The sequence below is a fragment of the Manacus candei genome, unplaced genomic scaffold (genome assembly GCF_025592945.1).
Source record: "Manacus candei isolate 608988 ecotype Guabito, Panama unplaced genomic scaffold, ASM2559294v1 h1tg000019l, whole genome shotgun sequence".
NCBI lineage: Eukaryota > Metazoa > Chordata > Aves > Passeriformes > Pipridae > Manacus > Manacus candei.
In genome coordinates this window covers 8,309,786-8,324,996 of record NW_026138067.1, presented here as the reverse complement: position 1 = coordinate 8,324,996, position 15,211 = coordinate 8,309,786, and the positions used below count along the sequence as shown (strand labels likewise).

The following is a 15,211-nucleotide window of genomic DNA, read 5'->3' as shown; positions in this document are numbered from 1 at the left end:
ACTTTAGGAAGTAATTCTTTACTGTGAGAGTGGTGAGACACTGGAACAGGTTGTCTGGGGAGGTTGTGGATGCCCCAACCCTTGCAGTGTGCAAGGACCTGAAAAACCTGGTCTAGTGGCAGGGGCATTGGCACTAGATGAGCTTTAAGGTTCCTTCCAACCCTTTAACATTCTGTGATTCTACGAATAAGGAGCAGGGAAAATCTGACGACGCATTTTGCTACTTATATAACATCCATCGTATTTGTACTGGTAACATCTGCCCTCTGTTACGCATCTGCTTTGGTACCTTAACGGCACACACAGACCGCACTCGGCCTGCCCTCATTTCTGTATGTTTACGTTCCTTTCTGCCTTTCGCGGCCCGGCCCGGCAGCAGGGGCTGGCGGAGGGCAGGCGGCGGGCGGGCAGCGGGGTCCCCTCCGGGGCATCCCACCGACAGCGGTGCCGAGGGGATGCGGCTGCCGCCCGGGCGGGGGGACGCGCCCCATCCCGCCCCATCCCGCACCTGCCCGGCGCCCTTGGGGCGGCGGAGCGGCGGCGGCCGCGGGCGCTGCGGCGGCGGCACCACGTGTCGGGGCGGGGAGCGGCGGGGCCGGGCGGGCGCCGCCACCCCCAGCGCCGCAGCGGCAGCAAAGCAAAGCAGAGCCCGGCTCAGCGCATCCCTCTCGTCCATGCCAGGTGCCTGTTCCCGGCCGCGCCGTGACTGAGGAGCGATGGGGCCCCTGCGGGAGAGCGACAAGGTGAGGAGCCGCGGAGGGACGGGGCTCCGCTCGCGGAGGGGAGCGAGGAGAGGCAGGGGCAGGGGCAGGCAGATTTCGTCTTGCCCCCGCCCTGGGGGGGCGGGGGGGGGGGGGCCGGGATTTGCCTGCCCCTGCCTCGATGATGGAAAGAGGAGGGCACATCCGAGAGGTCCCTGACGCCGGGGTGTCCCTTCCCGAGCAGGAGCAGAAGACGCAGCTGGAAAGGGAGGTGTCCCGCAGCCGCATCCCCCGCCTGGTCCTCCGGCCGCAGCAGAAGGTATCCCCAGCTTCCGAATCGCCCTTTTCGGAAGAGGAAAGCCGGGAATTCAACCCGCCCAGTTCCTCCGGTCGCTCCGGCAGGACCATCAGCAGCAACAGCTTCTGCTCAGGTACCGCAGAGAGACGCCCCTGACGCGGTGTCCCCGGGGGACACGGTGTGCCCACCGCGCCGACCCCCGAGGGTTCGCTGTCATACCCAGACGCAGACTGTGTGTGTCGGGCTCGTATCGAGCCGTGATGAGCAGCCCGCTTTGCAGATGAAGAAGAGCAACCATTGATTTTTCCAGGGAAATCTAGTATCTGTTCTTTTAATATATGTCCGTAAGTGACACCAGATGTTTCCATTTCGAGTTCTGCTATCTGCTGCTAAAAAAGTTGACGGTTTTATTGCGGCAAAAGAGTTGCTTTAAAGAGAGAGATGTGCCTTAAAAACTGGAGCATGGATTTGAGGCATTTTGAAAAGCCCTTAAGTCAAGAGTCTGTAGAACAGAGGAGTTGCTTTTAAGGGTGTCAGACTGCAATTCCTTTTGGTTTTGTGACGATGACCTCCATGAATCAGAACAGGATATGCTGAAGTTTTCGCTGTCATATTGAATTGAGTTTTGTTTATTTTAGAATTTAGGCTTCTCCTGGTGAGTGTGTTGCCAGACAAGAGTTGGGCATGATGGATTCTCCACAGAGAGGGCAATGGCTGGGTGATAGATCAGAAGTAAATTATTACTCTCCAAATCTAGACCACCAAAGTGTCATTTGCTCTTCAAAATAAGTACATCCCATTAAGTGAGAAACAACTTAAAACTAGATTTTTTTATGTTAAATATTTGCCCTTTACGGAGTTTAGCACAATTTAAGTGCCTCAACTAGCAGTAAAAGACTCAGATGCCTACTAGTGGTGAGTGATTTTTTAATTCAGTGAAACTCTTCACCATGTACGACATTATGCACACGGACAACAAAATTGAGAGTCACATCATGAACACCTCGGACTGTATATACATATGGTAATTTTAAAGGTATTTGGGTGTCAAAAATTTGTTTACAATAGTCATATTTTGGAGATCATAACATTTTTAGTGGTGGACTTGGAAGTGCTTGGTTAATGGTTGGACTCGATGACCTTAGAAAATCACAGAATCATAGAAAGATTTAGGTTGTAAAGACCTCTAAGTAAAAATCTGAATAATAAGAAGTACTTTTGTAATAGTTAATATCAGAGCATGTTCCTTTTTTTTTTTTTATTCATAAAGTATTTAATTTACCAGAGATTTTCCTGGGAACAGACCAAAAGGCTCATATTTGTCTTGGTCTTCACTATAGTGGATCAGATTATTATAATTTTTTAAATTCCTTTAGCAAAAAACAGTGTATTGAACAGAGCGTACAAGTTTTCCTAGATGAGAAACACAATATCCATGTTTGAGTCTAGCTTTGCCAGATTTTGCAATTCAGTCTCAGTGGAATGATCTATTTGGTTATTGTTTAATGAACAATGCAGTGTGTTAAACAAACATCATAGAATTATAAGAATGCTGAAGTCTTTTTCCCATGCTTTTTTAATCCCTTCCCCTTACCTACTTGAAAAGCCCTTTTTGCCTGTTCCAAAGAAATAAAATCTTTTGAAGCTTTCTAGAAATACATTATTTTTTATGATCTCTCCCAAATGGCTGCTTTTCATCCATTTTTTTCCCTGTGTGTTGACAAGCCTTTCATCTTGATTATTGACATTTTTTTCATCTTTTGGGTTTGTACCATGTTCTTCAGATCTACTCAACGTGTAGCTGCCAGAGTCATATACCCTTGCTGTCCCACTGCACTATATAAGCTGTCTTGAGTCCCAGCAGCATGTTGTATTAGTCTGGGTGTGTCTGATCTCATGGCTTGACAGTTTTAGGGCACCTTTCACAGACGTATTGGAGAGTACAGTGCTGGTCTCTTTACCTGCATCTCAAGCACAACTGCTCATCTCTTTTATTTCTTTTATTCAATTTTTATTATTCCATGAATGTTGCATTGATTTAGTTTGATTTTTTTTCCCCATGCTGATAACTTTGTGCTTCTAAAGCTGCTTACACAGTTTGATAGTGCTGTGAGTCTTCAGACCTTCTGCAGCCAAGGATCAGCCAAGGCACTACTTTCCATGTCAGAGCCTGTCAGTTGTTAGATTTGATGGAATTTTCACTGTGATGCAGGTATGACAACAGTCACTAACTTGATTTCCTCATTTTCTGACATCTCTTCCCTATCTTCCACTTATGATCCTTCTTTATCATAGTATGTCTAATTTAGATTGAAATTCACCAGCAGCAGGAGGTGGCTGCTGGTTCCTGTTTCTGGGGAGGAGATGGCAAAGAGCCTTATGGAGAGGTGAGTGGAGGGGCCTCAGGTTCTACCCTGCCTGTCCTAGTGCTTCATCTTAATTGAGAAGTGGCATGTGCAGAAATGGTATTTAAAATTAGCAAGTCATACAGTCGAAGAGAGGACCAGATGTATCATATGAGCAATAATGCAGCAGTATGAAAAAGTTCATGAGCATTTGGATAAATGTCTGTTTTGTAGCTTCTTTGGAGCGTTAAACTCCAAAATGTTCTTGATAAGCAGCAGATAGTATGAATTGATCCCTGGAATAATTCCTTTCCTCTTTACCCTTCTCTTTTCAAGTTGTTCTCTACCTTTCTTCCATTATTATTGACACCAAGTAGTTATATCAGTAGATTTCTTTTTGCCCCAGTAGAAATTTTATTTTTTCTCTTCATCCATTAAATATATGTTTTCTGCTTGATTCCATAGAGCTTCTGGTGTTGTCCATTTTCCCTGTCTGCTTACATTGGTCCCAATTCATAAGTGAAGGCTTAGAGTTCTTTCTTTCTAAATGGGAGTAGGGGGATCCTCTAGGTATTATTAATGTTATTTTAGGAACCATGGCAATGCTGCAAGCATGGCGGCAACAGCAAAAATACCTCTTGGCAACAGAAAAGAGACAGTTTTCGTAATGCTTAGTTCCTTTTGAAGAACTTGTTAGTTCTGGCTGTGATAGGTTTTAAATTTGCATGATCAGCTCCCTCTTTGTCTTGTTTAACCGGATCAGAGACTCACTTGACCATGTTGGTCAATTATTTGTAGTTGACTTTATGTCAGCTTTGCTTTGTAAGTCCATATGAAGCACGGTGAGACTGTTAGTCTTCTCTGTGGTATTCCTGAAATATGTTTTTAATATTCTTTGTTTCTGCCAAGTGAACATGGATGCTGTCTGGATGTTGTGTAGGCAAGCTAAGCCTTTGTATCAGTATTCACCGTGCACAATCCTTCCTTAAAATCTTAGAGCATCTGGGGTCCTGGCTGTCATTTGATATGGGAGCACTTCTCTTCTATGGCTTGGATGTCAGCCACAGGACTCATATGATGTCAAACGATGAAAAAGCACTCTCCCAGCAGCTTTGTCTGACTCAAATGCTACTGAGCATTTGCCCGTGTCACGCGTGTTTTTCTCATAAGTTGCACTTGGCTTCAAAGTGGCTGCGTGCTCTTACCTTGTCAGTCGGGCAGAGAACACAATTTAAAGCACCCAAACAAGCCATCTGCTGATGGGTCCATGGCAGAGCAGCTGCTGGGCCTTTGGTCATTCCAGTTACGGTGTTTGCCTTGTAAGAAATGTGAAACTTTGGCCAAGGCATTATCCTTGATTTTGGTGTACATATCCATTTGATACCAAACCAGTTGCTTATTGATTCAAAGTCAACCTGGACATGCTAAGCTCAGTAAGTGTGTTTAGCTTTTCTTTTTAAAAGGAATTTAGTCTGTGATATATTTTGTTTCTACTATCGGTTTCTGAATAACTCAGCTTTTAAATTCCTCTTTATGAAGAAGATTTGTTATGTGCTACCTTTATAACAATGCCCAAGCTCTCCTTCAACCTTTTCTCAGAAGCCAGTCACCTGAATTTCTGCAGTGAAGCTTTGGTGACTGAGATGGAGATTTTCAGGAAGCACTTATGCATTTTCAGCATAAGAATTCCTTCAGCAAAAGAATTTTTGAGCCAGAGGACTTGTTTTATGCCCATAGCAAACAGTTCCTCTTTTCTTGGGCTTACCTGTAAATCGTCTTTTTACCTAGACTGAATAACCCTACAGGCTATTGAAAACCAGTAGCATTTCTGTACTTCAATGTTTGTGACTCTCCAACACAGTCTTCAAAAGTAAGAGCTGAAGCTTGTTTTTTGCTTTTTCTTTAAAATTTCAAGATTTAGTTCAATGCTTATTCTTGTTCAATCCTTATTTCATAACTCATTCTTTCCTGGTGTAACCATTTTTTTAAAATCTTGTCCTTTGCATGTGTGACACAATAAATGTGCATCTGTACAGTGGCTGCACTGTAAGCCAGGGGGTTTGGGTGCTGCAGCAGGAATCATAGTGTTGCCATTCCCTGCTGACTTGCTCCTGTGCACAGTCCCCTCAAACTCAGAGATAATTTGCCAATTGGCTCTGCTATTGATCCATGCTGGGGCTGAGTTCACAGGATGTCAAAAAGAGCATGTAGGCTTTAGACAGGCTTATTGAAGTCCATGTGTATGTTGAACCCATATTGATAGCCACAGACAAGAAGAATAGGGTTTCAACAGGTGTTGCTGAAGAAAAAGTTGTACTTTCTTGCACTCCAGTAAATCATTTCTTTGTTAGAGCATTGAAGGAGGTTGCATTGTAAACCAACTAGCCTTGGAGGCTACACTATTAAAGTATGTGTACTTAAATATGTATTCCTGAATAGAAATAGATACAGGAAAACAAATTTTTAGTATTTTAACAAGTCAACAGTTTGAGGCCAGGGAGTTAGTATAAATGACTGAAAATAATTTCTCCTATTATTTGTGTGTATGTGTGTATGTATTATTATGGAAGTAGTGAGTTCTCCATTTGCCATGTTTCTGGTTATCAGAGGAAGTATTTTTCCTAAATAGTTCCTTTGATTTTTAGTCTGAGTTATTGATTCAAAGAGACATGCTTAAAAGTTCTCAAGTATGTGATACTGCAAGTTAACTTCTCTTTCCTGCAGTCCTTTATGCTATGCTTTTCCACAGTCCATTTGCTTTTTTTTCAGACTTCTGAAGTGGAGGTCTTCTCCAGCATGCTTGTTTGCTGCACTCTGTAAGGCAGTTCAGTGACTACTGTGATATTAATTCACAAAAATGTTGAAACTAAGTCTGCTTTCAAAAATGCACATATGGACATTTAGCATGAGGGTGACACTGGTGACATGCTTCCTTTTCTCACTGCTGCTTCCCTAGAGAATTTCCTGCTGGGTCGGCTTACACGCAATAATTTATTATTGCTTTACATTTTGAGCTGCCAGTTCTGTTTCCATGGCACAGAGATCTGTTCCAAACATGGAAATGAGAAAAGTGTCTAGGTACTAAAGAGCAAAGCCTGCTCGTTCCTCAGTTTTTTGCATTTCCCTACTTCTTTTTCAACATCACTATTTATTCTCTCTTACTAAGTAACAATCCTTTTGTCCCTCTTGCCACAGAACAACATCTGGAAGCCAAAATATTTGACCTTTTGAATGTTTGTTATCACCTTTTAATGCATCTGTCAGTACTGTGAACCTTTAAAACCTGAGCCAGAGCCTTCCGACGTCAGTAGAACAGTTCCTGTTCACTCTGGCACATTTTGGATGGTGTCCTGAGAATAGTCACCCTTTCTACTACACCTCACCCTTCCTACTACCCTGTTTGTCATAGCTTGCTGTGTACTACAGGCTGAATTCTAAATAATATTGTGTATTTTCTTCACCACAAATATGTAATCTAATACTTTTTTTGCAGTGCTTTTCATAGAACTTTCTATTGAGTTGAATGATGTCACGCATACTGAAGAAAATCACAACTTGTAGGAGGAGTGAAACTTTAATCAGAAGTCTTTGATTTGTTTTGTGCTAAAAGAGAGTCTTGATGTTTTAAGAGAATTCAACATGACATTTTTTAACCCTGCATTTATAGGGTTAATATATACCCTTGAAATTTTTGAACAGTGTTTTGAGATGTATGAATCACCAGTTACAGTGAGTGGGTTCTATGGTGATGCTGAGTGACAATCTTGGCTTGAGGACAGTTTAAGAAAAAATATGCATAATCCAACAATGGATAGAATATAGGCAGTTTCCTTCCATTAGAAGGTGGACAGTGCAACCTTATGAGATGATATTGAAGCTGTGAGGGTCACAGTCATAAGCTGTTGTCAGCCATGGAGGCAGAGCTGTATGGGAACAAAGGAGTATAAAGTGTTGCAACATTTGAGGACCAAGTACAAATTTTTATGTGGTCTGTTGAAAATTTTTATTTTCAAAAATGATGGCTTCAAAATTGGAAAGAATATTTATAATTTCTTCCTTTGCTGCATAATGGAATAAAACACATTAAAACACACACACAGAAACTCATCTATATATATATATATTTCACATAATGTTAATACTAAATGGGTAGTACTTCTTATACTGGATGTAGTCAATGCTTTCCCACTAAGGGTAGGAGCAGTGGTTCCGCTTCCGGCTATTGTCCTCAGGAAAGGTTAGTAAGGTCTACTGAAGTGCTTAAAAAACTCCATATCAAATAGAAAAGACTCTACTTTTTCTCTTTTTTAGACTCTTTCCTGACCTTACCTTTACTTAAACCTTTTCTATAAAAATTTTAAAAAGATTTTTCATCCTTTTTCATCGTAAACCCCTTGTCCAAATGTTATCTGTGACAAGGAGCTGTTCTATTCCCAACCACAGTGCTCTCCTAGTAACAGTACTATTTTTATTGATATTTTTACTGGTAAGCCCTTATGCTTCTGTTTCATAATGCTAATACCATTAGCGGGGCTATAAACGTAATGACAGGGCCAGAAAGCAACAATTATAGAGTCCTTTTTTTCACATGGTTTCACAGAACTCATATCAGCCCTCCTGTTAAGGAAATGTTCAAATAGAAGGAATATTAGTAGATTTACTGCTGAAGTCAATTATAATTTGCTACTTCAGTATGACTTAGCTTTTGTACAGTTAGATGTCGAGAGCAGATACCTTTAAGGACATGTTTATGGGAAATCCTGCATTGTAAAAGATGTCCAAGCTGTAGGAGCAGGCCGGTCTGTTCTTTTTTCACCTTCCTCTCCCCTCTTCTACATTATCTTAGCCTGTCAGCATTCCTGCCATGCTGTGATTGAGCAGAGAGGACCACTTACCAAATTCAGTGAGCAGCTCTCATGCTAAATTTTCAGCAATGACCATTAGTGGTCAGCCTGTGGGTGTGACAGAAGAAAGGTCAAAGGGGCTGCTGAGTAACAGATGTGAAAGTTGCCTGTATGTCAATGATGGGAACCTCAGCAACCACCAGAAGAAATCAAAGATGTTTAGTCTTGATTTTACTTACTTGACTACTGGGTTAGATTTTATGACTAGAACATTAAAATCAATAGTTCCAGCTTGAAAGACAAACGAGGAATAACAGGGCGGAATATCTTACAAATGTAGAGAAAAAACATGTAGGTTGTAGGGATCTCTGGAGACGATTTCATCCAACCTCCCATTTGAAGCCGGCCTGTTTCCAACACTAAGTCACAGCAGCCAAGGCTTTGTGAGAGCTGAGACTCTGAGACTAGAAACCCTTCAAGGACAAGAGTTTGCACAGCCTCTGTAGGTGACCTCAGGGAGTGGTGGAGCTGCTAGACTGCCTTTGTTCACAAGCAAAATGGAGCATAGTTAATTCCAGTTCTGCCTGCAGAGACACTGAGATTAAATGTGGAATTAATTTGCTTAGCAGCATTTTGTATAAGTAGGCCTCCTCTCTTTTCCTGACAGGGCTATAGTTTTGGTTGCCCTTCTGCCCTTCTTTGGTGTGTTTGACTTCTGGTAAGACACTTGCCTCAGAAGAACATGATATTCTAAGACATTTTCTTAAATACCAAGCCAAACAGGTTTTAAAAATAAGTTTCTTAACCATGAAATGAGTTTAGAACTGATCAGAATGACCAAATCTAGTAGTATTTTTAGGACCCTACTTTTAGTGAAGTTATTGAGTATTTTTTACAACAGTCTGTGTCATTTTGCAGGTGACAAATTGTTAGTAACAAATTATTAACCTTATAGAGTACATGAAATCACCTATTGGAATTGCTTCAGTAAAATTGAAAAGTTTTAGTACAATCAGGAGCTGAGGAGAATATTCACAGTTCTTACCTCAAGCTGTGCTGATTGCTGGGCACATGAAGGTGCCTCCAGAGGGCCATTCTGTGTTGTGATGAGGTTAGATTTATGCCTGTTGAGACCCTCATGGTGTGGAAGTTAATATGCTTCTACCTCTGTCTTTCTTCGTGTACTACTAATTTTATACTGTTATGTTTCATCTGCTACTTTTACTGCGTTTCCCAGTTATTACAGAAGGACACTGTGAGTCTTCCATTAGCACTGTTTTCTGCCTGGGCAGTGAGCCCTCACTGGTTCAGCTGCCCAAGTCAGAGCAGTGGTTGGGCTAGTCCATGGAGAGAGGAGAGATCCTCCAGGCAGTGACTCAGAATTAGTCTGTCCTTATGACTCACTCTCCAGGGGAGCCTCTTTCTTTCTGTTTAATACAGAAAGAGACTTACAGGTGAAAGCTTTGGTGTCAGCCAGCAACTTCTATTGTTGCATAAAACACCTCTGTGGTACAAGACCAAGCATGAAAAGAAGACCAAAGCATTTGTAGGGGGTCAAAAAATGTGAGGCAGACAAGCAGGCTGGGAGATTACCCTGAAAAATTCTGAAATACCCATGGTGGTACCCTCACTGTCAAAAGCCAGCTTGCAGTGCACCATCATGGCAGAGCTGTGGCTACCCCAACTAACAGATCCTGGGATGAATGGAAAGGGAACCACCAGGAAATTGGTTTTGTCTTGGTACGCTGAATATTTAAAATTTCATTAGAGTCACATGTTTAATTCTGGAATCCACATTTCTTGGTGGAAATTCAGAGTATGTACAGCCTGAACATTGGTCAAGAGAACCCTAGAAGGAAATGAAAGTTGGGCAGTGGAATAGGGATCAGGTAGAAACTGGAGAGTTCAGTCTCCCAGGAGTGCCTAACTAGATCTGGCAGCTAAGAGTGAAAGCAGAAAGAAGTCAGCGCTTCCTCAGTGAGAGCATCATTAATTATTTGGATGTGTTATATAAGGAGGTTATATATTCAGTGTTTCTTGAAGCCTTTAGGAAAAGGCAGTAATTTTCTTAAGAATGTTCTAAGGATTTTCCAGTGAACCTTCTAAAGTCTCTGTGCCCAGAAAATCAGAGAAAATCATCAAGTCAAAACATATAGCCTAAAAGTCTATAAGAACAATATATTTGTCAGCTGTTAATAGTATTACCTTTCACTCCGTTGTTTATATTTTGACTTTGCTATTTAAAAGTTAGTCAGTGCATGCAAATGTCAGAGTGTTCTGAGCAACTTTCCTGATTGTTTGTGCGAGGAGACACTATCCCATGCTTGGCTTTGAAACTTGGCAGGCGTGTCTGATCTGGGAGAGGGCTTGGACACAGAACTTCAGTGATGAAATCCAGCTGATGTTCAAAGAAAAAGCCTACTCCCAGAACGCTCTTAGGAGCCACTGGGGAAAAAAGACACCATGAAAGAAAGCAATGAAAGTTGTACGTTATAAATTTATGTCATTTTCCTTCTTGTGCAAGTAAATAATTCAGGCAAGATCAGAAGTACAGGCTTTCACAACACTATTTGCCAATTTTCTCTCCTTTGTCTTCCTGATGCTCATGTGCCTGAGAAGGTAAATCAGGTTTACCTGTAGTCCTGAGAAGTCTGGACCTGAAATCCTTACTGGGGCAAAATTCCTGCCAAGTTACAGGACTAAATCCTTAGCTGACCTTGCTGAAAATTAGAAATATATCGTATCTTCAGCACAAAGTGAATCCCATTGTGGGCTCATATGCTCCTGTTACCCTATTTTTGGAGAAAGACTCCTTATCTTGTCCCTTTTGCAGGCAGGTGGAGGTCTTCACCTCCTTCCATCAGAGTTGTCAGCAGGGTTTTAGAGGAACCTACAGGTCTGCTGGAAATACTGAGCCCACAGTGCCGCAGTTGCATCGTTCTGTGTACAGATGAGGAGCAGAGGTTCTCACTGCAGCAGTGAGCAGGGCAGATGTCAAGCTGGCTGTGAGATGGAGGGGAATCAGCTTGATGTGCTGTCAGGGTCTACAGGGAAGTCTGCTGCTCTCCTGTGGGGGAGAGTTCACCTACAGCATTAAATACAAATAAATACTTGTTAAGGCTTTGATAGGAGGACAGGAAGGAAGCAGGGAAGGACAGAGATATGTGCAGGTATGTGAACAGCTGGAGAGCACCTCACTGTTCACCAGGACTTTTCCTTGTGCCAGGACAGTGAGTTATGGGTCAGGTGGGAGGTGGATCTCCCCAGTGTTCAGCAGAGCTTTGCTTGCCTTTGTTGGTGAGCACCAGCATTTCGTAGGCAGCTCTTCTTTTCTGTTGTAGTAAACATTTGGATTATTCAAAAGGCTGACGTACAAAAATGTTTCCCTGCAGCTTGCCCTAGTTTCAGAAAATTTATAATTTTGTTCATGTTTCTGGCTAATACAAAGTAGAAGGAGTAGAAGATATACATTACATAAAAAATAACAAGTGATCAGAGGAGAGGGAGTACAACAAAACCATTCATTTACTGCAGCTGGAGTGGGAGTGCTCACCTGGTTCTTGGTGTATCTAAAGGTCACGAGGGATACGAATAAAGAAGAGCTGTTCTTCTTTGTGCCAGGCTCATTTGTTACTTTAAAAAGTGCCCCATTGAAATGAAAGCTGAGCTGAAGTTATTAAGGGTAAAACAAGGATATGTAGATATGACATAATCTGATGGCACAGTGTCACCAGTATGATATCAGAGGCAATGTCAGCAGGTGGAAAATAAAATATTTTTTATGCTATTTTTGTATTCATTCTTTAGCTACCTTATTTCGTTATTTCAGTTAGTTTTACACATTTGGGTTTTTTAATGTCTCAGTTCTTAACACTGTTATTTCTTTCATTGTTTAAAGTTTTATCAGCCCCTGCGGTTCTTCCAGGTAGCATCTCTATAGCTTTGGAAGTTACTTGTTTATAAAATCTCCCATATAAAACGTATCTGTGAGGTCTGCAGAACATGTGCAGGTATCACAGTAAATTTATTGGTGGAGAGATGAAGTAAATAGTTTGTTGCAGGGGTTTTTTTGTTTGGTTTTTTTGTTTTAACACAAGAAACATCTGAATGGAAAAGTCAAAATTAAAAATAAACTGCACAAACTGTCACTAATTTCTGAGTATATTTGATTACAAATATTTGTGTGCTTCTAAAGAGAGGATGCTTTGGAGATAGCTAAAGAAGCTGCTTAAATGCTTCTAAAGTGAGGATGCTTTGGACATAGCTAAAGAAGCTGTTAAATGCAATTCAGAAGCTCACTCAGCAATGCTGATCGACTGCCCTGTAGGTAGCATTCAGTCTGCCTGCAGAAGAGATTCTGAACCCTGGAGAAAAGGAAATGGGTGCCTATCTGTGAGGAAATTGTCACCTTCTCTTTTCTCTGTATTGAATTATATTGTGATGTTTATGGGACTGGAAAGGATAAAAAGTAAACTAAAATCCTTTGGGCGGCAATCCAGTCAGGACGAATGTGAGGATGGGCTGAAAACTTCATTAGCAGTCTTCTATTTCCTGTTATTTTGCTAGGGACATATTCTGAGTTGCAGAAGGCAGCAGCAAGATGGCAAAAGGAGATGCTTGTTGGCTTAATTGTGATGATTTGAAAGAATTAAATATGATTAAGCTGTATTAGGTGCTTTGCATTCTTACTGTCCTTTGTGCCTTGGGAAATGATTCTGGCAGTAGGCTGGGTTGCCCCATGGCTTGGCATCATGCCTGACACTTGGCAGAGACCTGGGATGCAGCACCTCAGGGTGCTGGCTGCTCCTACAAGCTCTGCTTTGGAGGGTCAGCACCCATGTGCGCCTTGCTCAGGACTGGAGGCAGGACATGGAGAAATGGGAAGCAGAACATTGAAACAGATGGGTGGGGGTAGAATAACTGGCCAGTCATGAAGGAAAATTGGATCACATGGAAGGATGAGGTTTTTCTACTGTATTGAGGGAGCAGTAGTTAACAGTAGCAAAAGCTGCTCTTTCCTGCAGAGGGGAGGTGGGCAGGGAGGTATTAGATAGATATGGGACCGCCTCATAAATGCGCAGTCATACATTGAATTTTAAATCAATCTGCCCATGCAAAACTCAGTGCAAGATGAAGCTTGACCTAAATTATGAAAAGGGTGGAAGTGGTAAGTGCAATATGGTCATGCAAATTACTTGGCTCAGTTGCAGGTACTTCTTTGGGTTTCATGTTAGGTAAAGATAATGCACCAGGAGAAGATTGCAATTGCATAATTTAGATGACAGCTTTCATTTTGTCCTGGGAAAGAGCAAGCATTTACATTTTTCCAGGAGAGTCAGAGTAGTATGTTTGGTTTTGTTGTGTATCACTTAACCACCATGACTTTTAGAGGAACCGCGATTACTCCAGATTACAGGGGATGTGATTAGATGAAGCAGGGGTTTGATGTGTGGATTTCATTTAGAATCAGGCTTTTTACTTTGCATTCAATTTTTAAGAGCTAGAGTGTTTGTTTCCCCAGAGGTCAGGAACTCGGGTCTGTTCCCTAGGTAGCTGCTGATGCCCTGGAGCGTTGGTGTGCCCTCAGAGGAATTCAGCTTTAAACAAAAGCAGCCTGTGTATAACCCACTCTCTTCAGAACTAGGTACCACACAGACACTTGGTCAAGAATGGAAGAGTTCTGTGTTCACAGTTGCTTTTAAAGGAAAGACAATTTTGAGGAACCCTTATTAATTCCAGTTAAATGAAATTCCTGACTTTTGCATATGGGCTGTAGGTTGTTCTTTTGTGTCTGTTGTTCAGATAGGGGAACACTTCTTGAAGGAGAGCATGTGGCCCATGCTTGCCCTGCATCCAGCATGCACTACCCAGTGCATTTTTGTGTCTCATGTATTTTCATGCTATAATGTTCCCTAACCTAGCTAAAGGAATTAATCTTAGATATGAATTTTCATTAGGTAGCCCCTGATTTTGTATTTTGTCAGACTTAGCAAAACAAATACTTGCCCTGTTAGTCTGCCATAAGTTATTCAAGTCTTCTTCACAAAATAGGTGAAACAAGTAGCTTCTCACCAGGTTTCAGAGGCAAGGTTGTGTGTATCACTTACTGTAAAGAGTTGTAGTTCAAACACTCCCTTTTATTCTGCTAACTTTAATGTACTTATTAGTTAAAAATGTTGATGTTTTCCCTTTTCTCTTCAGATGACACTGGCTGTCCTAGTAGCCAGTCAGTATCTCCAGTTAAGACTCCTCCTGATGCTGGAAAAAGTCCAATCAGTTTTTGCACTGGTAGCGATGGAGATTTCTCCAGGAAGAAATTCAGTCCAGGGTCAATGAGTGAAGGGAACATACAGCTGGCTCGATATAAGAAGGACACAAAGACAAGCCTTGTAAAGCCCGGTGAGTATAATTCCTTTCATTTCCTTAATTACACTTTCTAATTGACTGGTACATTTACAGATGTCTACATACATGGCATTGTGCTGCCTGTGATACCACTAATGCTGATAGCAAATAAAAAAAATAGTTGGGTTCTTGCTATGGAGCCACCTGCAAAATGTGAAAACACTATTGGTATTGTCTTTTTCATGGAAATATAATTAATTGACATCTTCACTTTCTTTTATGAGGCTTAATGGTGATGTCAAATAACTGAAATGGATTTTACCATGTTTCATAGTAATTGCACACATATTTCACTTCCCAAAGATAAATGACTCTTAATCTGAAATAAAAGTCTTGTGACAGTCTTAGATTTATTGTTGGATCCTGCCTAAAGTTTAGTTTGCCAGGCTGTGATAGCTCTGGAGATACAACATGTCAGACCAAGGCAAGAGGATGGGCAGTCTGTATGTGGGATTCAGGCGTTTTTGGCCCCAATACTGCACTGGCTGAATCATGAGTGTGTTTCCCTGTGCCTTGGGCTAATGGGCCACCTCAGACCACCAGCTACATCAGCACCTGCTTGTCACACATCCAAGACTAAATACGTTGGTGTGCCATTGGTTGGTGTAATTTTAATGA

At 41.8% G+C, this 15,211-nt stretch overlaps 1 protein-coding gene across 1 annotated transcript in view; it reads left to right on the top strand.

Moving 5' to 3' along the window:
- Nucleotides 1-597: 597 nt before the first annotated feature.
- SYBU (syntabulin) overlaps nt 598-15,211 on the top strand; it is a 40,283-nt gene continuing 25,669 nt past the window's right edge. Inside the window, exons 1-3 of the mRNA XM_051785406.1 lie at nt 598-743; nt 946-1,132; nt 14,390-14,587. Coding sequence (XP_051641366.1) covers nt 717-743; nt 946-1,132; nt 14,390-14,587 — 412 coding nt within the window. The 5' untranslated portion in view covers nt 598-716. The remainder of the gene's footprint in view (nt 744-945; nt 1,133-14,389; nt 14,588-15,211) is intronic.